Source organism: Salvelinus alpinus, chromosome 15 (genome assembly GCF_045679555.1).
Source record: "Salvelinus alpinus chromosome 15, SLU_Salpinus.1, whole genome shotgun sequence".
Taxonomy (NCBI): domain Eukaryota; kingdom Metazoa; phylum Chordata; class Actinopteri; order Salmoniformes; family Salmonidae; genus Salvelinus; species Salvelinus alpinus.
The window spans coordinates 36,253,762-36,278,908 of NC_092100.1; the positions used below are offsets into that span (position 1 = coordinate 36,253,762).

The 25,147-nt window shown below is 44.4% G+C and overlaps 2 protein-coding genes across 4 annotated transcripts in view; one reads left to right on the forward strand and one right to left on the reverse strand.

Annotated features, from left to right (window-relative positions):
* LOC139539998 (IQ motif and SEC7 domain-containing protein 3-like) overlaps positions 1-15,848 on the reverse strand; it is a 43,828-nt gene extending 27,980 nt beyond the window's left edge. For both annotated transcript variants that reach the window (XM_071343467.1, XM_071343468.1), the window contains exons 1-3: positions 14,932-15,848; positions 5,892-5,957; positions 307-436 (exon numbers count right to left, since the gene is read on the reverse strand). In XM_071343467.1, the coding sequence (XP_071199568.1) occupies positions 307-436; positions 5,892-5,957; positions 14,932-15,470 (735 nt within the window). In that variant the 5' untranslated portion in view covers positions 15,471-15,848. The remainder of the gene's footprint in view (positions 1-306; positions 437-5,891; positions 5,958-14,931) is intronic.
* Positions 15,849-24,091: 8,243 nt separating this feature from the next.
* LOC139540000 (WASH complex subunit 1-like) overlaps positions 24,092-25,147 on the forward strand; it is a 29,724-nt gene continuing 28,668 nt past the window's right edge. The window contains exon 1 of one of the 2 annotated variants that reach the window (XM_071343487.1): positions 24,092-24,205. In XM_071343487.1, the coding sequence (XP_071199588.1) occupies positions 24,123-24,205 (83 nt within the window). In that variant the 5' untranslated portion in view covers positions 24,092-24,122. Of the gene's footprint in view, positions 24,380-25,147 lie in introns of both variants that reach the window. The other variant, XM_071343488.1, reaches the window with a different exon arrangement.

Genomic DNA, 25,147 nt, shown 5'->3' on the forward strand with positions numbered 1-25,147 from the left:
TAATACTTCACATTTCCTGTGGCTGCAGGAGTATTTTCCAGCTGTAGCAAACTGGCACAAATTAAGATCCTACATCTCTATTCAGCAAGCAATCCCCTTTAATTTCCTCTGAGACTCAGAGAGAGGGGGAGTGGGAAGGAGATGCAGAAAAGGGGAGAGAGAGAGAGAGAGAGAGAGAGAGAGAGAGAGAGAGAGAGAGAGAGAGAGAGAGAGAGAGAGAGAGAGAGAGAGAGAGAAAGAAACACACAGGCAGCAGCATGCTCCATTTCTGCCGGCCTGCCGGCCTGTATCCCACTGCGCACACACCTGTTTGGTCTTGTTCTCCAGGGCAAGTTCGTAGTCGCTGGGTCCTTCTCTCCGAGCCACACCCCCCGACCCCTCTCCTTCCTGTCCGCTGGAGGAATTCCCGCCCTCCAGACTCAGCAGCTGCCGATCACTATGGAAACAACAACACTCACCTTCAACCCCTGGGAAAACGTGTTTATGTACACTACCGTTCAAAAGTTTGGGGTCACTGCATTTCGCTACACTCGCATTAACATCTGCTAACCATGTGTATGTGACAAATACAATTTGATTTGATTTGAGGAGTGATGGTTGCTGATAATGGGCCTCTGTACGCCTATGTAGATATTCCATTAAAAAATCTGCCGTTTCCAGCTACAATAGTCATTTACAACATGAACAATGTCTACACTGTATTTCTGATCAATTTGATGTTATTTTAATGGACTTTTCTTTTTGCTTTTCTTTCAAAAACAAGGACATTTCTAAGTGACCCCAAACTTTTGAACAGTAGCGTATGTATGTATGTGTGTGTATGTGTGTATGTCCTTTACTTATCTTTCTTAGTCTTTCAGTTGTTATATAAGCCAGCTCTAACACCGCAGCTACTGTATAAAAGCAAAGACTGCTCATGCTTAAATAATGACTACATCAATAATGTTCCTCTCTTGTTCTGCTATTCAGCTAACACAGCCTGACACACTGTGTGTGTGAGTGTGTGTGCGTGTGTGAGTTTGGCGCATGCTGGAGGCTGCATTTTATTAAGACTTTATTAAAAACACCACCATGCCTCAGCACTGCATCAGAATACATCAAAGTATATTCAAATGTATTTAAGGCTTTAACAGACAAGTAGATATGGACAGTAATGGCTCTTTAATAGTACTCCTGCTTCACACACACACACACCTGCACACACACACACACACACACACACACACACACACACACACCACACACACACACACACACACACACACACACACACACACACACACACACACACACACACACACACTGTTTTTTCCGCCTCCTCCTCTGTCACAGTGAAAGAGAAATTAACATCTGTCATCTCACATCACTCAAGAGCCGCACAGAGACCTACAGCCAGAGGACACACAAACACACCTGCACATACACAAACAGACACGCACAATTCTATCTAAAATACGATGGAGCGATGACCCCTATCTTATTTTAGATAGATAATATGCAACAGTATTGTAGTGGGCCGTCTCGAGCCCGGTCTTGAGACCACATATTTAGTGTCTCGGTCTTGTCTCGGTGTCGGGTATATTTTTACTCGGCATTGACTCAGTCTTGGACAATGAGGACTCGTAATTTCTTCCTGAGACTAGCCGAGACCATAACTATCAGCTCACATTCAGTCAGAGCATAAAGCCAACAAGCTCTCACAGTCTCACTGCATAAATAAACGTTAATACACATTCCCCAAACGTCAAATTTAATTTGACTTTAACCTCCCCACGTCTACCTTTGACTCATTCCTCTCTGCCTCCTTCTTTCCACTCCTCTCCTCTTTTGACCTCACCCTCTCACCTTCCCCCCCTACTCACAAGGCAGGCAATACCCTTGACCTCATCTTTACTAGATGCTGTTCTTCCACTAATCTCATTGCAACTCCCCTCCAAGTCTCCGACCACTACCTTGTATCCTTTTCCCTCTCGCTCTCATCCAACACTTCCCACACTGCCCCTACTCGGATGGTATCGCGCCGTCCCAACCTTCGCTCTCTCTCCCCCGCTACTCTCTCCTCTTCCATCCTATCATCTCTTCCCTCTGCTCAAACCTTCTCCAACCTATCTCCTGATTCTGCCTCCTCAACCCTCCTCTCCTCCCTTTCTGCATCCTTTGACTCTCTATGTCCCCTATCCTCCAGGCCGGCTCGGTCCTCCCCTCCTGCTCCATGGCTCGACGACTCATTGCGAGCTCACAGAACAGGGCTCCGGGCAGCCGAGCGGAAATGGAGGAAAACTCGCCTCCCTGCGGACCTGGCATCCTTTCACTCCCTCCTCTCTACATTCTCCTCTTCTGTCTCTGCTGCTAAAGCCACTTTCTACCACTCTAAATTCCAAGCATCTGCCTCTAACCCTAGGAAGCTCTTTGCCACCTTCTCCTCCCTCCTGAATCCTCCTCCCCCTCCCCCCCCCTCCTCCCTCTCTGCGGATGACTTCGTCAACCATTTTGAAAAGAAAGTCGACGACATCCGATCCTCGTTTGCTAAGTCAAACGACACCGCTGGTTCTGCTCACACTGCCCTACCCTGTGCTTTGACCTCTTTCTCCCCTCTCTCTCCAGATGAAATCTCGCGTCTTGTGACGGCCGGCCACCCAACAACCTGCCCGCTTGACCCTATCCCCTCCTCTCTTCTCCAGACCATTTCCGGAGACCTTCTCCCTTACCTCACCTCGCTCATCAACTCATCCTTGACCGCTGGCTACGTCCCTTCCGTCTTCAAGAGAGCGAGAGTTGCACCCCTTCTGAAAAAACCTACACTCGATCCCTCCGATGTCAACAACTACAGACCAGTATCCCTTCTTTCTTTTCTCTCCAAAACTCTTGAACGTGCCGTCCTTGGCCAGCTCTCCCGCTATCTCTCTCAGAATGACCTTCTTGATCCAAATCAGTCAGGTTTCAAGACTAGTCATTCAACTGAGACTGCTCTTCTCTGTGTCACGGAGGCGCTCCGCACTGCTAAAGCTAACTCTCTCTCCTCTGCTCTCATCCTTCTAGACCTATCGGCTGCCTTTGATACTGTGAACCATCAGATCCTCCTCTCCACCCTCTCCGAGTTGGGCATCTCCGGCGCGGCCCACGCTTGGATTGCGTCCTACCTGACAGGTCGCTCCTACCAGGTGGCGTGGCGAGAATCTGTCTCCGCACCACGTGCTCTCACCACTGGTGTCCCCCAGGGCTCTGTTCTAGGCCCTCTCCTATTCTCGCTATACACCAAGTCACTTGGCTCTGTCATATCCTCACATGGTCTCTCCTATCATTGCTATGCAGACGACACACAATTAATCTTCTCCTTTCCCCCTTCTGATAACCAGGTGGCGAATCGCATCTCTGCATGTCTGGCAGACATATCAGTGTGGATGACGGATCACCACCTCAAGCTGAACCTCGGCAAGACGGAGTTGCTCTTCCTCCCGGGGAAGGACTGCCCGTTCCATGATCTCGCCATCACGGTTGACAACTCCATTGTGTCCTCCTCCCAGAGTGCTAAGAACCTTGGCGTGATCCTGGACAACACCCTGTCGTTCTCAACTAACATCAAGGCGGTGACCCGTTCCTGTAGGTTCATGCTCTACAACATTCGCAGAGTACGACCCTGCCTCACACAGGAAGCGGCGCAGGTCCTAATCCAGGCACTTGTCATCTCCCGTCTGGATTACTGCAACTCGCTGTTGGCTGGGCTCCCTGCCTGTGCCATTAAACCCCTACAACTCATCCAGAACGCCGCAGCCCGTCTGGTGTTCAACCTTCCCAAGTTCTCTCACGTCACCCCGCTCCTCCGTTCTCTCCACTGGCTTCCAGTTGAAGCTCGCATCCGCTACAAGACCATGGTGCTTGCCTACGGAGCTGTGAGGGGAACGGCACCTCCGTACCTTCAGGCTCTGATCAGGCCCTACACCCAAACAAGGGCACTGCGTTCATCCACCTCTGGCCTGCTCGCCTCCCTACCTCTGAGGAAGTACAGTTCCCGCTCAGCCCAGTCAAAACTGTTCGCTGCTCTGGCACCCCAATGGTGGAACAAACTCCCTCACGACGCCAGGTCAGCGGAGTCAATCACCACCTTCCGGAGACACCTGAAACCCCACCTCTTTAAGGAATACCTAGGATAGGATAAAGTAATCCTTCTAACCCCCCCCCCCCCTTAAAAGAGTTAGATGCACTATTGTAAAGTGGTTGTTCCACTGGATATCATAAGGTGAATGCACCAATTTGTAAGTCGCTCTGGATAAGAGCGTCTGCTAAATGACTTAAATGTAAATGTAAATGTTCCTCCTGCTGCTCTGCATTATTCCTCCTGCTGCTCTGTATCGTTCCTCCTGCTGCTCTGTATCGTTCCTCCTGCTGCTCTGTATCGTTCCTCCTGCTTCTCTATATCATTCCTCCTGCTGCTCTGTATCGTTCCTCCTGCTGCTCTGCATTATTCCTCCTGCTGCTCTGTATCGTTCCTCCTGCTGCTCTGTATCGTTCCTCCTGCTTCTCTATATCGTTCCTCCTGCTTCTCTATATCGTTCCTCCTCCTGCACTGTATCGTTCCATTTATCGAAACATCAAATTTTGAAGTTAAGGGTTAAGTTTATGCACTCATTCCGAATGGTTAAGGTAAGGGTTAAGGTTTGGGATAGGGTTAAAACATTAAGGTTAGGCAGTCATCAACACCCTATCAAAACCCAAGTCTACTTGATGGTAATAGCGATCACTGTTACCCTTAGTGGCTGGTTTTGAAGACATTTCCCAACCTCCTCAGGACATGGATAAACGTCCAATTTCGACGTCAATATTGAACAATCTCCCTGCATAAAACCACTACGCCAGGCCAAATATCCACACTCATTTCATGACACATTCATTTATTATCGCCTATTGAAACCTGTGCTTCCTACTTTACTGGTAACATTACTGTCATATTCTTTAATTGAAAAATACCCTCAAACTTTGTCATGCTCATCAGAATTTCCTTGGCAGGGAAGAGTGGGAGAAATTGGCTATAGGGGAGTGGGGGAAATTGGCTATAGGGGAGTGGGGGAAATTGTTTGAAAATTTGGCGCTCACTATTAGTAAGGGGAGACCGGCGGAAGTTGAAACATATTTTGTATTTTGAGCTATTATCGACCTGTTTGGGTTCGTGATCCTTTGTAGAGTGGCTCTCTATTTCCCCTCAGCATGCATTTTTTCACCATTCTAAATGTTTAAAGAATCCATTATGTTCTTCTGAAACATGAACACAGAACATTTTGAACTCTTATGGTGGCTATTTGACACAATTATAATCACGGTCTTGAATTGGACTCGCATTTCTTTGGTCTCGGCCTTGACTCAGTCTTGGACCTCTCGCCCCACTCGCAGTCTCGGTCTTAACTCGGTATCCCCCCGGTTTTGGTCTTGACTTCTCTACTCCCAGTTCATAGACATAAAATGTAATGACAACATTGCTCTGCTCCCTCCAACCTCTTCAGGGCTAGAGGTTGAATCAGTCACTGGCAGCACTTTCACTACCACGCAACCACACACAGAGAGAGAAGGAGTCTGATGGCATTTGTGTAGTGTGTGGACATGGCTTGAGCAGCACACACAAACATATACAGACAGACAAACTAAAGGGAGTTCCACAGGGGCACAATCACAGAGCCATTAGATAGCCCCTCAGAGAATCAGTAATGGCACTGCAGGGTAGACTGGAGAGAGGGAAGATGAAATGAGAAAGAAAGAAAAAAAGTAAGAAAGAGAGAGAGAGAAAAAGTTGGGCAGAAGAAGAAAAGAAGACAGCTAAAAAACTGAGAAAGTCACAGAGGAAGAGGCAGAGAAAAAGAGATCGCGATGGAGTGATTTCAGAGTTCAGATTTCAACCTTACCTGGAGGAGCCAGTGGGAGCAGCCTCTGGGGCAGGACAGCAGAACTGATGTAGTATTGTCTGACTCCTGTTGAGAAAGAGAGGGGGAGGAGAGGAGAGGGGGCAGAGGAGATAGGAGTGTGGTGAGAAGGGGAGAGGTGGGTGGGACAAGAGGGGGCAAAGAGTTGGTAAGGGTTATTTTACTCTTATGGTATTAGCGCAGAGTTGAATCAGAACCAAACTCTCTCAACACACACAAACCTTATTAACTACATCAAAATAATTCAGACATCAGACATATCTGTTGTTTTAGTAAGATTTAACAAGTACAGATGGTTACTCAGATGGCTACCCTCTCTCTCTCTTTATCTCTCTCGCTCCCTCTCACACACACACACTGTTTTTTCCGCCTCCTCTGTCACAGTGAAAGAGAAATTAACATCTGATACAAGTAACAAAACACTGATACACTGATAGACCAGGACAGTCACACAATAAAAAAATATACGATATACAGTACAAACAATACAACTAAAAATAATCGGATTTTTTTTTGTTTTAAAGTGTCACATGCTTCGTAGACAACAGGTGTAGAACAACAGTGAAATGCTTACTTAAGGGTCCTTTTACAACAATGCAGAGTTAATGATATGTTTTATGGTTAGGGTTACAATTAGTTACAATTAAGGTTAGGGTTAGGGGTTACGATTAGGTTTAGAGTTAGGAGTTAAGGTTAGGTATAGTTTTAGGCTTAGGGTTAGGGATTTGGAGTTAAGTTTAGGCTAAGGGTTAAGGTAAGGGTTATGGTTAGGTTAAGGGTTAAGGGTTAAGGTTAGGGTGTGTGTGCATATGTAGTGTGTGTGTGTGTGTGTGTGTGTGTGTGTGTGTGTGTGTGTGTGTGTGTGTGTGTGTGTGTGTGTGTGTGTGTGTGTGTGTGTGTGTGTGTGTGTGTGTGTGTGTGTGTGTGTGTGTGTGTGTGTGTGTGTGTGTGTGAATGTTAGGGTAAAGTCCAGTGTGTGTGCAAAGAGTCAGTGCAAGAGAGTTTGTGCAAAAAAGGGTCAATGCAGGTAGTCCGGGTAGCCATTTGATTAGCTATTTAGAAGTGTTGTTAAGAATTCTTATGACTTGGGGGTAGAAGGGTTCAGGGTCCTGTTGGTTCCAGACTTGGTGCATTGGTAACGTTTGCCGTGTGTTATCAGAGAGAACAGTCTGTGGTTTGGGTGGCTGGAGTCTGTTGGGCCTTCCTCTGAAACCGCCTGGTATAGAGGTCTTGGATGGCAGGGAGCTCGGTCCCAGTGATGTACTGGACCGTACCCACTACCCTTTGCAGCACCTTGCAATCAGAGGCCAACCAATTGCCATACTAAGTGGTGATGCAGCCAGTCAAGATGCTCTCGCTGGTGCAGCTGTATAACTTTTTGAGGATCTGAAGGGGAAGAGGCGTTGTCGTGACGTGTTAGAGTGCGTCTGTGTGTGTGTTTGTTTGTGAGTGTGGCCCCTCACAGTCCCCGCTGTTCCATGAGATGTTGTTTAATCTTTTTTTAAAAGGTAATTTTGCAGTTTGCTTGAGTAATTGGAGATGGGAGTTCCATGAGATCATGGCTCTGTATAATACTGTTTGTTGCTGTGAATTTGATTTGAACTTGGGGACTGTGAAGAGACCCCTGGTGTAATGTGATGCGTGCTGGTGGCAGGGAAGTCAGGCACAGGAGAACGAACTTACTTATAAACTTATAAACGGAGTATTTTAATAAATGCTCACAAACTCCGAAAACCAACATATATAAAATAAAGAAAGTGGGTACAAAACCCGTCGCACACCATAACATACAAAGCACCAATACATACAACGAACAATCACCGACAAGGACATGAGAGGGAAACAGAGGGTTAAATACACAACATGTAATTGATGGGATTGGAACCAGGTGTGATATATGACAAGACAAAACCAATGGAAAATGAAAAATGGATCAGTGATGGCTAGAAGGTCGGTGACGTCGACCGCCGAACACCGCTTCGAACAAGGAGAGGGGCCGACTTCGGCGGTGGTCGTGACACCTGGTGGCATATCTTCTGGGGTATGTATGGGTGTCTGAGCTGAATGTTATTTCATTACGCAGATAATCTGGAATTGTCATTACAGTAATGCTTCTTATATAAACTAGAAAATAAGCAGTTCATCTCTCGACAACCCTCAACCAGGAAAGACTGGCCTGCATGTTGTTGATGTTAGTTCTGTGTGCAGTTAAGGACAATGTGTGCTGCTCTGTTTTGAGCCAGCTGCAGCTTTGCTAGGTCTTTCTTTGCTGCACTTGACCATATTACAGTAATCAAGATGGGACAAGACCAGAGCCTGAACAACTAGTACAGATGATTTTTGTGTCAAAAACACAGATCATCTTTTTAGAACAGACATACCCCCTCCCCATCTTCACAACAACTCTGTCAATATGACTTGACCAAGATAATTTATCATCCAATGTTATACCTAGGATTTTAGCTTCCTCGACTTCCTCAATGGTCACACCCTTTATACACAACTCCAGTTGAGGTTTAGGTCTTAGAGAATGTTTTGAACCAAATACAATGTTTTTAGTTTGATGTATTTAAGACCAGTTTATTATTATTCACCCATTTTTGATACCGACTATAACTCCTTATTTAGAATTTCAGTGAGCTCGCTGGCTTTGGGTGCTGACATGTAGAGTGTGGAATCATCCGCATACATAGTCATTCTAGCTTTTATAAGACCAGTGGCAAATCATGTTTGTTGTCATGCCAAATATTGTCAAAACAACGTCAAGGTAGGAACTCCGTTACAGGAAGAATTCAAACCCAGCTGGTTCAAAAAGCTCATAGGACCAACCCAGAGCTTTATCTCCGGTAACAGTGGAGTTCTCTTTCTGTCTGTGTTGGCCGTAGCAAGGTCACCTCTCTGTCTGTACAACACACACAAATGCTGTAACATCTCTAACACAGAGAGCAGGTTAATATTTTAACACTACACATCTCCCTCTTCTCTCTCTCCTTCTCTCTGCTCTCTCACTCAGTCTCTCTCTCCCCTAGCCCTAGCCTAGACACTCTAACATGTTATAAATGATCCAGGAGCGGGGGTTCAGAGCGGACAGTTACTCTCTCTTTCCCCCTCTCATCTCTATTTATCTCACTGTCCTGAGAGTAGCTGATTACAGTTTGCTCTAAGGGCTAAGCGGGCCAGATACACGTGGACCAGCTGGAAGGATGAGGGGGGAGAAATAAGCAGACCCCCCACCACACACACACACACACCCTATTTTAGTGTGTACTGTATGTTATATAGTGTGCCGATTCCACGTCATCCCCCCACATTTGCAGTTTGTGCACTGTGTAATGTGAGAGTATTGTCAATCATATGGAGAGACGTAGCGGTTGAAGGGAGAGAAAATGAGAGAAGGAGAGGGAGGTAGAGAGAGCTCTGAACACTAACCCCTAGACATGGTTGTCATCATTGGGGGGAAACGATTGTTAAATGTATTTTAAAACTAACCCCGATTTTAACCCAATCTTAACCCTAACCTCAAATTAAGACTTAAAAGCTAATATTCTTGTTCTTGAATATTCACGGTATAGCAAATGTTGATAGAACAAAAAGAAGTTGATGCTGGATAATGAACAGTCACAAAAAAGCCTTTGTGCAAAAAACTTCCAGAAGTAATGAATGTAGTGGAAACATTTTAAAGCCTTTATTTTCTATGGTTTATGCATTGCAAGAATAAAAATGTTTGACTTAACCTAATTGGATATTTTCTACTGTAGTTCCTGTATATCCCGTTTGCCATTTCCTCAATGCTTCCAAAGTCTAAATATCAGTAACAGTCTACAGGTCCAACAGCCTCATGGAACCCTGGTTCTTCCTCACAGTTAAGCATCATCAATCTCCCCTCCTCTCTTCCCTCTTTATCTCTTCTACTCTGTTCTGGTCCTCAGTGGGAGAGGAATCCCAGAGAGCATAATCAGCAGTCCTGCTGGGATTTCACTCATAATCAGAACATCACACACACACACACACACACACACACACACACACACACACACACACACACACACACACACACACACACACACACACACACACACACACACACACACACACACACACACACACACACACACACACACACACACACACACAGGGTTTAATTCAAATGAATTCAGAACCATGGACAGGGCCACTAAAGTTATAACAGTAGAGCTGAGCTGCAGCTAAACCAACTACAGTAGGTCTACAACAGTTGTAACAGTAACCTACACAGCTACAACAGTAGAGTTGTATTCAATCCAACTACAGTCTGATATTTAAACCTCACCCCTCAACCAGGTTTCAAAGCAGTGTTTCTTTGCCAAGGGTGTAGCATGCATTTCAGCAATATCCCTCCAAACAAACACATACACAGACCCAAACAGACACACACACACACACACACACACACACACACACACACACACACACACACACACACACACACACACACACACACACACACACACACACACACACACACACACACACACACACACACACACACACACACAGCTGTGTGTTATATAATCTCCTATGTTTTGGTCTCTCTCTGCAAATAATCCGCTACTTTAAATTCTCCACGTCACACTCATGATTATCCTGCCATTGTACCAGACAACATCATCAGGAAAGCAGGCAGGCCTATATCTTACAACCTGGTCCCCCATGGGTCTACTCGAGTTGAAATCGATGTTGGCACACACACACGCACTGTAAAAATTATCTGGTGTTTTCAACTAATTATTATTAAGTAACTGATTCCACTGCCTTTTTTTAGTTTACTCAACTTTTTGGTCCAAGTGTTGCCAAAAAAAACTAAACGCTTGACCAAAAACAGCTTCTGGACATCAGAACAGCAATCACGAACCTCGATTTGGATGAAGATTTCTACTTCAACGAGTCAGCAGCTGTGGATGTACTGCTCATTCCGGACCAGGCACAAATCCCTGTGACTCGAAAGAGGAAGAGACGGCGCAAAGGAGAAAAAAAGAGCGATCTCCCTGATGAGACTACGACGGCGAGTAAATAAACTGCCTCTACCCTCCGTTCTATTGGCGAACGTATAATAACTAGAGAACAAACTGGACGAGCTCCGTTCGAGACTATCCTATCAACGGGACCTGAAGAACTGTTATGTCCTACGTTTCTCGAAGTGGTGGCTGAACAAGGGCATGCCGACTAGGCACACACTGGTTGAATCAACGTTGTTTCCACGTTATTTCAATAAAATTACATTGAACCAACGTGGAATAGATGTTGAATTGACATCTGTGTCCAGTGGTTGGATAATACATTGCCTATAAAAGTATTCACACCCTTTGACTTCTTCCACATTTTGTTGTGTTACAGACTGAATTTAAAATTGCTTTAATTGAGATGTTGTGTCACTGGCCTACACACAATACCCCATAATGTCAGTGGAATTATGTTTTTGACATTTTTACAAATTAATAAAAAATGTAAAGCTGAAATGTCTTGAGTCAATAAGTATTCAACCCCTTTGTTATGGCAAGCTTAAATAAGTTTAGAAGTAAAGTTTTCCTTAACAAGTCACATAATATGTTGCATGGCCTCACTCTGTGTGCAATAATAGATTTTTGAAAGACTACCTCATCTCTGTACCCCAAACATACAATTATCTGTAAGGTCCCTCAGTCGAGCAGTTAATTTCAAACACAGATTCAACTAAAAAGACCAGGGAGGTTTTCCAATGCCTCGCAAAGAAGGGCAACTATTGGTAGATGGATAAAAAATTAAAAAGCAGACATTGCATATCCCTTTGAGCATGGTGAAGTTATTAATTACACTTTGGATGGTGTATAAATTCACCCAGTCACTACAAAGATACAGGCGTCCTTCCTAACTCAGTTGACGGAGAGGAAGGAAACCGCTCAGGGATTTCACCATGAGGCCAATGGTGACTTTAAAAGGGGTTTAATGGCTGTGGTAGGAGAAAACTGAGGATGGATCAACAACATTGTAGTTACTCCACAATGCTAATGACAGAGTGAAAAGAAGAAAGCTTGTACAGAATAAAAAAATATTCCAAAACATGCATCCTGTTCACAAGGCACTAAAGTAAAACTGTAAAAAATTGGCAAAGAAATTAACTTTAGGTCCTAAACCGTTATTTTGGGGGAAAATCCAACAACACATATCACTTTTCATATCGTGTTATGGGTATGCTTATCTTCGGCAAGGACTAGGGAGTTTTTTTATGATAAAAATGAACAGAATAGATCTAAGCACTGGAAAAATCCTAGAAGAAAACCTGGTTCAGTCGATTTGAATCCCACTTTGTAACACAACAAAATGTGGAAAAAGTGAAGGGGTGTGAATAGTTTCTGAAGGCACTTAATAGCCAAGTTATCGTTAATCATTATGTATTTATTCCTTGTGTTATTATTTTTCTATTATTTGTCTTTTTTCTCTCTCTGCATTGTTGGGAAGGGCCCAGAAGTAAGCATTTCACTGTAAGTCTACACATGTTGTTTACAAAGCATGTGACACAAAAATGTGATTTGATTATTTGATTTGACATACTGTAGGCAAAAATTCAGTCAACTTAAAATGAAGTGGTTGCTCAAATTGTCTCATATGTTCATTCAACTAGAAATCATTATTTGGAAATCATTACTTACCTTAAAAAAGGCTGTGGAACTGCTTTTAACATACAATGTTTTCAACGTACATATTTGACACACGATTACATTGTGCATGTTCATTTATACAGTAATTAATAGTGATGTTACGTTTGATACCAGAGCTCCATATGTCACAAATCACTAAGCAGCTAGCTCTGAAGCAGTATGCCGATGCGTGTATCACTTTATCAGAAGTACGTCATCAATGATGTCCGAAGCTTCGTTTGATCACATGCTTTTTCAAACCATGTGTTCCAAAATGTGAGATCCCACAGATTTTCCCCATGGTTCCGGTGCTTTCTTCAATTCCAAGCTACTTTCAACCGCTGACCTCTACTGGACACCATACTTACAAATATACTCAACATTTCTTCACCTGGGACTTGAACTCACAACCTCTTGGTTCACAGCATTCCAGTCTTCCTGCTAAGCCACCATGTCTGTGTCAATGACTGATTTCACCTGCATTGCTACACTTTGCACTTCAAAGTATATCTCAACTCTGTTAAAAGTACACTCAAGAAAAACGATTGCATTTATCATAGTGATTAAGGAGTAACATTAAATATGCACCACAAACATTAGACAACTATACATTAAAACCTACAATTGCTGAAATAAGTAAATCAAATCAATGATGAGAGAATAGTCAGATTAACTGATAATTGAAACAGACACGGTGGAGTAGCAGGAAGCTTGGAATGCCATGAAACAAGAGGTTCAAATCAGGGGAGAAAAACTGCCCACTCTCATTGAAGCCATGGAAATTCCTGCAGAACTGCGGTTGGCCTTTAACTGCCGTGGCTTCAATGAGAGGGGTCAGTCAACTAGTTACAACTCCCCTGTTGTAACTAGTTCCACAGCTTTTTTTTTAGGTAAGATGGCCAAATAATAATTTCTAGTTGAATAAATATATGAGAAAAGTTTAGCAAAAAAATTATTTTAAGTTAACTGAATTTTTGCCTACGTTTTCTCAAATTGGAGCAACATTTGGGCTAACTCATTTATTTTAAAACTTAAATTAATACCCTGACGTTTATTTGATTAAATCACTGAACACAACAGGCGCCTATTAGAGACAGGCTTCTATTTCAGCCAGGAATCTATTTTCTTAATGCACACAGCTTTTGCTCATTTGCATATTTAATTGTTTAATTCCAGCATTTACTTCCACTATTTTAATCAATTTCTTCATTTCAGGCACTAATGTGTTATCATGTACAGTATGCCTCTGTAAAAAAAAATAAAAAAAAAATGACATTTTCCTTGACAGAATAATTATTGTCCTCTTTGACTATGCATTTGTGGCAGTTTTTACTATCGCCACTAGAGGGGGATCGACCGATTTCTGGGGGTCTGTACTCACCAAGTTGCTGATTGTTCTTGTGCTTGCCAGTTAGTTAGCAGTTCTCAGCAGAAGGAAGTGACAATAATAAGGGCTGTCCAGAATGTCTCCTATCCATAGACGTTGAGAAACGTGGAAGAAAGGAGTGAAGTTGAAGAAGTAATGGTAGTAGGAGTTGAGACACCAGATGATGTTCCTTGTCAACAGAGGGATCCTGACATGTTGCATATTAAGAAGGTGGACGTTGTAACGTTTATTACTTTGGTTATCAACTGCACAGCGCAAACAGAGGAAATCGAAGAAAAGAGGCATCATTGTGAGTGCTGCTGAGCGTTTTTTTGGACTAAGGGATTTTTCTGCAGAGGCATTACAAGGAATTATGTCGATGAATGCTCCGTCCTCCCAGGCACCTGAGCCTATGTAGAGATGTGACTGAAGGAGTGGGATGGTTGTTTGGTTTATTTTTGTATTACAGTATGCCCCCCTTCCCCATATTGAATATTTTTTGTTTCAATACCCTGTATAGTAGGTGGCCGCAATATACCAACAGGTGTAGTCTGCCATAACAATGTAAAGAAAAAGAAGAAGAAAAATAAGCAGTTTTCAGCTGTTAGCAGATGGCTAGCAGTTTCTTACTGACGATAAAAACGGATGATTGCCATCATTTATTCTAGTCATTACTGAATTTTTTTAATGTAACAAGTCAAACATTAAACCTAAAACAATTCATGGTCATTCATGGTAACCTCCTAAACCATTCATTTAGACCCCGCGTTTATTTGAAAGGGTGTTTCTTTGCTTAAATGTGTACTATTGCCTGGCTATTAAAAGGGACAGGTGGCTATTTGAGACTCAGTGTTTATTTGAAGTTTTACGTAAACCAAACAAAAGTCTGTGGAACCAGTTACTTAATAGTAATTAGTTGAAACAACTCGTTTTTGTTTTGTTTTTTACAGTGCACACACACTTTATCACATTCGCGTTGATAAAAGATAGTAAATGGACTCACTCTGATTGATTGGCGAGAGCCAGCGAGCGGCAGAGAGTGGTAGGAGTGGGGGGAGCTAGGGGAACCAGGGGATTCAGTGCGCGGCAGCCCGGGCTGGTCCTGCCGTCCTCCCCCATGCCCGGGCCGGCCTCGCTTGGCGGAGGGCTCGGTGACTGCTGCTGGGCCGGTACCAACTGCATGTCCTCCGGATTAGCGGGTTGAGGAGGCGGCTTTTCTTGGTCCGGGTGAATCTCAGGCGGATGCTGGGCAGGCAGAGACCCGGTGTCATGAGGTTGTGTGTCTGGATGTGGGTGCTGAGGATGACGGTGATGAAGGTTCCGGTTGGAGTCCGGGGGATGATGATAATGATGTTGTACTCTTGCATCGCGCAGATTCCTGTTCTCCCCGAGCAGCTCGTCCACGCGCCGGTCCAGTTCGTCAATGCGCAGGCGCTGTGTCTGGATGAGGCTCTGCTGGTTCTGAACTATAGTGGTCAGTTCTCTAAGGTACAGAATTGCCTGGACCGGGTTCTCTAGCAGGCTGGTCCCCTGCACAGCCATGACCAGAGAGAGATAGCGCAAAGGAGAGCGATATTGAGATTATCGAGTGTAGTCTAGGGGAGAGGTAAATTTCTCCTCTCTTCTCCTTTGATTTTTATTCCTCCATTAGTCCCTCCCTTCGTTGTAACGTTACTCTTCTGTTTTTAAACCTCTTCTGTTTCTGTGAGAGATGATCGGGTGTAGAGAAGAGACTATTCCATTCAAAAGGAAAAAAGCAAGAGAGAGACAGGAAAAAAAGAGATATGATGATCAGATGTAGAGGTACACCTTCCAGTCTTCCCGTGATTAGATTCTCCTCTTCTCCCTTGCGGCCACCGATACGGCTGTGCTGCTGATTGCGGCTGCTGATGACAGTTTTCAGATCCAGATGCGACGCAAAGCGAGTTGGGCGGGGGCGTGTGGCGTCATCACACATGAATGCGCACGCGCGCACACTCTCTGTATCTATGAGTTATTTACTGTATTTAAGAATTATGCAACACATGCTCTGTCTGTGGACTATAGCCCTTCACACACGCAAGCACTCACGCCCCCCCCACCCCCCCACCCACACACACCCACACATACACACAGAGAGAGAACCCATATTTATGTTTATTTATTTTCCCTTTATTTTCTCTTAACTATTTGCACATCATAACACTGTACATAGCCATAATATGACATTTCAAATGTGTCTATTCCTTTGAAACTTGTAAGTGTAATGTTTACTATTCATTCTTGATTGTTTATTTCACTTTTGTTTATTATCTATTTCACTTACTTTGGCAATGGAAACATATGTTTCCCATGCCAATAAAGCCCTTTGAATTGAATTGAGAGAGAGCGAGAGAGAGAGAAAGATCTGTATGTGGTTGTTTGCAGCTGTGTCTGTCTCTAGGTCATCATTGGAAGGCCTAATGGTTCAAATAGGTCATCTGGACAAAGTTGTAAAATAAAGGCTGAATGAAACCAAGCTGGTGTTTGTAATCCAGTGCTATGTTGTTGCTATGGTAGCCAAGAACTGACTGTTGCCATGGTTACCCCCTACTGACTGCGCTGTTGCCATGCGGCTGCTTGATTACAGTCATGTATGTGTGTGTTTGACCTGTCTCCTATCCGTTTGCTCATGATAATAATATTTCAGGTATGTGTGTGATGGGGAGTTGGGAGAGCGAAAGAAAATCCTGTATCCCTGATAGTTTCCATGGTGCAGCAGGAGACAAGATGAAAGATGAAAGGAGCACTTCTCTGTGATATAACACACACATACCCACGTGCCTATTCCCTTGCCAATCTGCCCTGCAATAATTATCTGTGGCCCAGTCACTATCAACCCACACACATCCCATTTCTGGCAACAATGTAGTACACTAACAAATTGCTGTAAATTTACAGCAAAGCTTGAACAGTTAGCTACTGTAATTCTATATTACAGTACAGTACTGTAAAGAGCAACACTTTATAGGAACTGTAACAATTCTCATCCTCTTCGTCTGAGGAGTATGAAGGATCGGACCAATATGCAGCGTGGTAAGTGTTCGTCATATTTTAATAATAAACTGAACACTACAAAATACAAAAATTACAAAGTGAATGAAAACTAAAACTGAAACAGTCCTGAATGGTGACACAAACCCAGGAAACAACCACCCACAAACAAAAGTGGGAAAACAGGCTACCTAAATATGTCTCCCAATCAGAGACAACGATAGACAGCTGCCTCTGATTGGGGACCACACCAGGCCAAACACACAGAAACAGAAAACCTAGACCTACAACATAGAATACCCAGACATAGAATACCCACCCACATCACACCCTGACCAAACTAAAAATAGAAACATACAAAGCAATCTACGGTCAGGGTGTGACAGGAACTCAATGGCATTCTGCTAAATTGTATTGTAATAAAATTACAGCAATTGCTAACAGTGAATAAGTAATTATGTATTACAGCATACCAATTAATATTTTTTATTATATATCAATTGCATTTGTAGAGGCATTAACAAAGGCTACTAAACTGGCAGTGAATACAGGACAAAACAAATCAAAAGGACATGGCTAAACACTCAACCACTATATACTATCACGTTCCAGGTATGACCCAGGTGCAGACCCAGAGGCAGGCAGTGGTCAATAATCCAGAGAGGATGTAAAGCACCGGAACAGCAGGCGAGCTCAGGGTCAGGTCAGGCAGAGGTCGGTAATCCAGAGAAGAGGCAAAGGTACAGGACGGCAGGCAGGAATGGTCTAAACTGGGAAACTAGAAAACAGGGACTATAGCAAAGACAGGAGCAAGGGAAATGCTGGTAGGTTTGAACGAACAAAATGAACTGGCCCAGACAGACAGAAAACACAGGTATAAGCACACGGGGAAGATGGGCGATACCTGGAGGGGGGTGGAGACAAGCACAAGGACAGTGTGGTGGTTCATTTCTTTACTATCAAATGAGGAGAGACAAACTTATCACAAGTCAGAGTCATACTTAAACTAAATCTATAATAATAAGAGCTTTGCAATAGCAATGACTTGTCAACGATTCACCATTTCTAATGATCCGTTGAGAGTGTCAAGACAAAAGTACAAAGGTCTTTTATAGCCAAGATACACCCCTTTCATCCTACATGACGAACAACAGATACATAGAATGTGTCACAAGGTTAAGACTCCAAACTAGAACCATCTCTCCCTGGTACGGTATATAGCAGAAACATTTACTCATGTTCTCTGGAATGCTCTTTAGGTTTTATCACCCAAAGACATCGTAAATCTCCTCTGTCAGTGTTATCTCATAGACGCCCATCCTCAGTAGAACACACACACAATAGTTAACAGAATACTCTATTCTGTCGAATAAAACAACCATTATAATGCAATACAAGCATTATAACATAATTTTGCAATTTCCATGACAACAGGTGAAACAGATCAGGGCGGGACAATATACTGTTTATTTGTTAAATATATTTGTTACACCCATTAGTGAGAATGCTGTACCCCACAGAATACAGTACATACCATATTTTGTTTATATTTGTTCTGTAAATCTACAGTAACTTACTGGCTCCCAGTCTCAAGCTTCAGTGATTTTTGCAGTTCGTTCCAGTCATTAGCAGCAGAGAACTGGAAGGAGAGGCGACCCAAGGAGTAATTGGCTTTGGGGGTGACCAGTGAGAAATACCTGCTGGAGCGCGTGTTACGAGTGGGTGCTGCTATGGTGACCAGTGAGCTGAGATAAGGCGGGGCTTTACCTAGCAGAGACTCGTAGATAACCTGGAGCCAGTGGGTTTGGCGACAAATATGAAGCGTGGGCCAGCCAACGAGAGCGTACAGGTCGCAGTGGTGTGTAGTATATGGTGCTTTGGTGACAAAACAGATGGCACTGTGATAGACTGCATCCAATTTGTTGAGTAGAGTGTTGGAGGCTATTTTGTAGATGACATCGCCGAATCGAGGATCGGTAGGATGGTCAGTTTTACGAGGGTATGTTTGGCAGCATGAGTGAAGGATGCTTTGTTGCGAAATAGGAAGCTGATTCTAGATTTAATTTTGGATTGGAGATGCTTAATGTGAGTCTGGAAGGAGAGTTTACAGTCTAGCCAGACCCCTAGGTATTTGTAGTTGTCCACATATTCTAAGTCAGAACCGTCCAGAGTAGTGATGTTGGACGGGCGGGCAGGTGTGGGCAGCGATCGGTTGAAGAGCATGCATTTAGTTTTACTTGCATTTAAGAGCAGTTGGAGGCCACGGAAGGAGAGTTGTATGGCATTGAAGCTCGTCTGGAGGTAGTTAACACAGTGTCCAAAGAGGGGCCAGAAGTATACAGAATGGTGTCGTCTGTGTAGAGGTGGATCAGATAATCACCAGCAGCAAGAGCGACATCATTGATGTATACAGAGAAGAGAGTCGGCCCGAGAATTGAACCCTGTGGCACCCCCATAGAGACTGCCAGAGGTCCGGACAACAGGCCCTCCGATTTGACACACTGAACTCTATCTGAGAAGTAGTTGGTGAACCAGGTGAGGCAGTCATTTGAGAAACCAAGGCTGTTGAGTCTGCCGATAAGAATGTGGTGATTGACAGAGTCGAAACATCTCACAGCAAGAACTGGCAAGTCTGGTGCAGTCCATGAGGAGGAGACGCACTGCAGTACTCAATGCAGCTGGTGGCCACACCAGATACTGACTCTTACTTTTGATTTTGACCCCCCCTTTGTTCAGGGACACATTATTCTGTTTCTGTTAGTCACATGTCTGTGGAACTTGTTCAGTTTATGTCTCAGTTGTTGAATCTTGTTATGTTCATACAAATATTTACACATGTTAAGTTTACTGAAGATAAATGCAGTTGACAGTGAGAGGATGTTTCTTTTTTTGCTGAGTTTACAAGAGGTCATAGCTTTCACCTGAATTGTCTATGTCATGGAAAGAGCAGGTGTTCTTAATTGTCCACAGTGTATAAGCGGTGTACAGCCTTACCTATGTGGTATCAGCCTACTCAGTGACACCCACAAATATTAGCGTCATAGCTCTTATTGCAGGACTTGACTGTGGGAAATCACCTCCCCACTCAGTCTATTGTGGGTATTGAATATTAATATTGGACTGTAAAACCTAACCTACAGAACATTCCAACCTTGTTTAACATTATCTAGTCTAAATACGGCATTAATCCTCTTTGTATCCGAATGAATAAGTTTCAACAGGTGACATGTATTTTGAAGGCGATCCGCAAATTCTATTATTATGGCTTATCGTTATTGTGGCTGTAGTTTCATGCTGAGAGACACAGAGGGTCGTTGTTGTGTTTTAGCGGAGAATAATAAACAAGCAACTATCAGATAGGCCAACAAGTGATATATGTTTCAGTAAGATTGGATTTTTAGCATTTATAGCAATGGTTATCAACTGTACTGCAGGGATGGATCGGAAGTCCCAGAAAAGTGAGGTTGTGGTGGCAGATGCAGAGTGGTATTTGCAGTATTTTGTTCTTTTATGTGTTATTTCTTACATCGGTACCCCAGGTAATCTTAGGTTTCATTACATACAGTCGGGAGGAACTACTGAATATACGATTAATGTCAACTCATCATCGTTCCTACCAGGAATATGACTTTCCCGAAACGGATCCAGTGTTTTGCCTTCCACCCAATACAATGGATCTGATCCCAGCCGGCGACCCTGTGCGACGCCGAAAAAGGGGCAAACGAGGCGGTCTCGTGGTCAGGCTTCGGAGACGGGCACATCGCGCTCCACTCCCTAGCATACTACTCGCCAATGTCCAGTCTCTTGACAATAAGGTTGATGAAATCCGAGCACGGGTAGCATTCCAGAGAGACATCAGGGATTGCAACGTGCTCTGCTTCACGGAAACATGGCTAACTCAAGGGACGCTAACGGAGTCGGTGCAGCCAGCTGGTTTCTTCATGCATCGCGCCGACAGAAACAAACATCTTTCCGGTAAGAAGAGGGGCGGGGGGGTATGCCTTATGATTAACGAGAAGTGGTGTGATCATCATAACAACACACAGGAACTCAAGTCATTCTGTTCACCTGATCTAGAACTCCTCACAATCAAATGTCGACCGCATTATCTACCAAGGGAATTCTCTTCAATCATAATCACAGCCGTATATATTCCCCCCCAAGCAGACACATCGATGGCCCTGAACGAACTTTATCTGACTCTTTGTAAACTGGAAACCACACACCCTGAGGCTGCATTCATCGTAGCTGGGGATTTTAACAAGGCTAATCTAAAAACAAAACTCCCTAAATTCTATCAGCATATCGATTGTGCTACCAGGGCTGGAAAAACCCTAGATCATTGTTATACTAATTTCCGCGACGCATATAAGGCCCTCCCCCGCCCCCCTTTCGGAAAAGCTGACCACGACTCCATTTTGTTGATTCCAGCCTACAAACAGAAACTCAAACAACAAGCTCCCGCGCTCAGGTCTGTTCAACGCTGGTCCGACCAATCTGAATCCACGCTTCAAGACTGCTTCGATCACGCGGATTGGAATATGTTCCGCATCGCGTCCAACAACAATATTGACGAATATGCTGATTCGGTGAGCGAGTTCATTAGGAAGTGCATTGACGATGTCGTACCCACAGCAACGATTAAAACATTCCCAAACCAGAAACCGTGGATTGACGGCAGCATTCGCGTGAAACTGAAAGCGCGAACCACTGCTTTTAACCAGGGCAAGGTGACCGGAAGCATGACCGAATACAAACAGTGTAGCTATTCTCTCCGCAAGGCAATCAAACAGGCTAAGTCCCAGTACAGAGACAAAATCGAGTCGCAATTCAACAGCTCAGACACAAGAGGTATGTGGCAGGGTCTACAGTCAATCACGGATTACAAAAAGAAAACCAGCCCCGTCGCGGACCAGGATGTCTTGCTCCCAGACAGGCTAAACAACTTTTTTGCCCGCTTTGAGGACAATACAGTGCCACTGACACGGCCCCCTACCAAAACCTGCGGGCTCTCCTTCACTGCAGCCGAGGTGAGTAAAACATTTAAACGTGTTAACCCTCGCAAGGCTGCAGGCCCAGACGGCATTCCCAGCCGCGTCCTCAGAGCATGCGCAGACCAGCTGGCTGGTGTGTTTACGGACATATTCAATCAATCCTTATCCCAGTCTGCTGTTCCCACATGCTTCAAGAGGGCCACCATTGTTCCTGTTCCCAAGAAAGCTAAGGTAACTGAGCTAAACGACTACCGCCCCGTAGCACTCACTTCCGTCATCATGAAGTGCTTTGAGAGACTAGTCAAGGACCATATCACCTCCACCCTACCGGACACCCTAGACCCACTCCAATTTGCTTACCGACCCAATAGGTCCACAGGCGACGCAATCGCAACCACACTGCACACTGCCCTAACCCATCTGGACAAGAGGAATACCCATGTGAGAATGCTGTTCATCGATTACAGCTCAGCATTCAACACCATAGTACCCTCCAAACTCGTCATCAAGCTCGAGACCCTGGGTCTCGACCCCGCCCTGTGCAACTGGGTCCTGGACTTCCTGACGGGCCGCCCCCAGGTGGTGAGGGTAGGTAACAACATCTCCACCCCGCTGATCCTCAACACTGGGGCCCCACAAGGGTGCGTTCTGAGCCCTCTCCTGTACTCCCTGTTCACCCACGACTGCGTGGCCATGCACGCCTCCAACTCAATCATCAAGTTTGCGGATGACACTACAGTGGTAGGCTTGATTACCAACAACGACGAGACGGCCTACAGGGAGGAGGTGAGGGCCCTCGGAGTGTGGTGTCAGGAAAATAACCTCACACTCAACGTCAACAAAACAAAGGAGATGATTGTGGACTTCAGGAAACAGCAGAGGGAGCACCCCCCTATCCACATCGACGGGTCAGTAGTGGAGAAGGTGGAAAGTTTTAAGTTCCTCGGTGTACACATCACGGACAAACTGAATTGGTCCACCCACACAGACAGCGTTGTGAAGAAGGCGCAGCAGCGCCTCTTCAACCTCAGGAGGCTGAAGAAATTCGGCTTGTCACCAAAAGCACTCACAAACTTCTACAGATGCACAATCGAGAGCATCCTGTCGGGCTGTATCACCGCCTGGTACGGCAACTGCTCCGCCCACAACCGTAAGGCTCTCCAGAGGGTAGTGAGGTCTGCAGAACGCATCACCGGGGGCAAACTACCTGCCCTCCAGGACACCTACACCACCCGATGTCACAGGAAGGCCATAAAGATCATCAAGGACAACAACCACCCAAGCCACTGCCTGTTCACCCCGCTATCATCCAGAAGGCGAGGTCAGTACAGGTGCATCAAAGCAGGGACCGAGAGACTGAAAAACAGCTTCTATCTCAAGGCCATCAGACTGTTAAACAGCCACCACTAACATTTAGCGGCCGCTGCCAACATACTGACTCAACTCCAACCACTTTAAAAATGGGAATTGATGGAAATTATGTAAAAATGTACCACTAGCCACTTTAAACAATGCCACTTAATATAATGTTTACATACCCTACATTACCCATCTCATATGTATATACTGTACTCTATATCATCTACTGCATCTTGCCATCTTTATGTAATACATGTACCACTAGCCACTTTAAACTATGCCACTTTATGTTTACATACCCTACAGTACTCATCTCATATGTATATACCGTACTCTATACCATCTACTGCATCTGCCATGCCGTTCTGTACCACCACTCATTCATATATCTTTATGTACATATTCTTTATCCCTTTACACTTGTGTGTGTGTGTAAGGTAGTAGTTGTGGAATTGTTAGGTTAGATTACTTGTTGGTTATTACTGCATTGTCGGAACTAGAAGCACAAGCATTTCGCTACACTCGCATTAACATCTGCTAACCATGTGTATGTGACTAATAAAATTTGATTTGATTTGATTTGGGTGTGCGAGACTTGACATCAGAAGAGTTACAGGGTGTGTTAAGTGGTGGTGTCCCATCCTTTCAGGTTGTTGGCATGAGGCAGGGCTAAATATTTTTAAATAGTGTAGTATGATGGTGTTATTTTTATTTTGAATTTTTGCGAGTGTAATATTAGAGGGTAGGTTATTTGTTTATTTATTTTTTCAAGCAAAGTATAAGCGAGTTGTACTCCAGTCTAGTAGGTGGCGGTAATGTAACATATTGGATGTCAACCGACGTTAACCCTAATCGAAGAAGAAGAAAGAACTCTCTGCGACCGTGTACACACTATATGCTGTCAGTGGTCAGGTAAGACCAATGAAACATACATTAACTTAATTATATCATCGATCATAAGAAAGCTTAGTGATTATTTTAATAATTTGTGAGTGTCAGTCTGCCGAGATATGGGTCCACGGCCCTGGGGATGTAGCTGGGTAGCGTCTCTGCCGAGAGCGGGCATGATATGAGAAGCTCTCTGGTGTAAGTGTTTTCGTAGTGGAGAAATTCATGTAGACAGGATTTACATGGTCTGCTGCACATTACTAATTAGCTAACTGGACAATGCTAACGTGACCTAGCTAGCTTGCTAAGAATGCTAACGTTGTCATATAATATGGGACCTCAACATAAAGATGAGCTGCCAAGGCTGTTGCTTCACTCCCAAGTTAGTTATCTGTATATATACAGTTATTGATTATCTGTGAAGGACAGCTGAGAGAACATTCTTTCCTGGATCTGAGGGGGGGAAGTGGTAAACCCCGTCACATGACAGTCAGCCGAGACCGACACAGATGCCGCGTTCATGGACAAGTCGGAACTAGGAACCTCGGAAATGTCAGACTTGCTAACTGGTTGAGTTGTAACGCAGGTTTAGTGTGTCTCTCGAGGAGGCTGAAAGGATATTCCGGCTTGGAAAAGTTATATATTTTCAGGAGTCGGGTAATTGGTTTAGGAAGGAGGATTCGAGGCAAAGAGAGAGGATGTTGAAAAGACTGAGGGATGCAGAGGATAGGTTTGAATCTGATGAAGGTAGCAATAACAATAACCCTCTGTATGTCGAGGATGTTTGGTGTCAAGTTCAGAGTGTGTCGGACGCCAGTTTGAGTTTTGGAGGTGAAATGGAAGAGGTAGAAGGTGTTGTGAGGAGCTCGAAGCCCGAGCCCTGCATTGATGGATATGGTTATGGTAAAGATACATTTGGTCCAGTGGGAGTGAGGTTTTTACGAGTTTGGAACCAGTCCTTTTGTC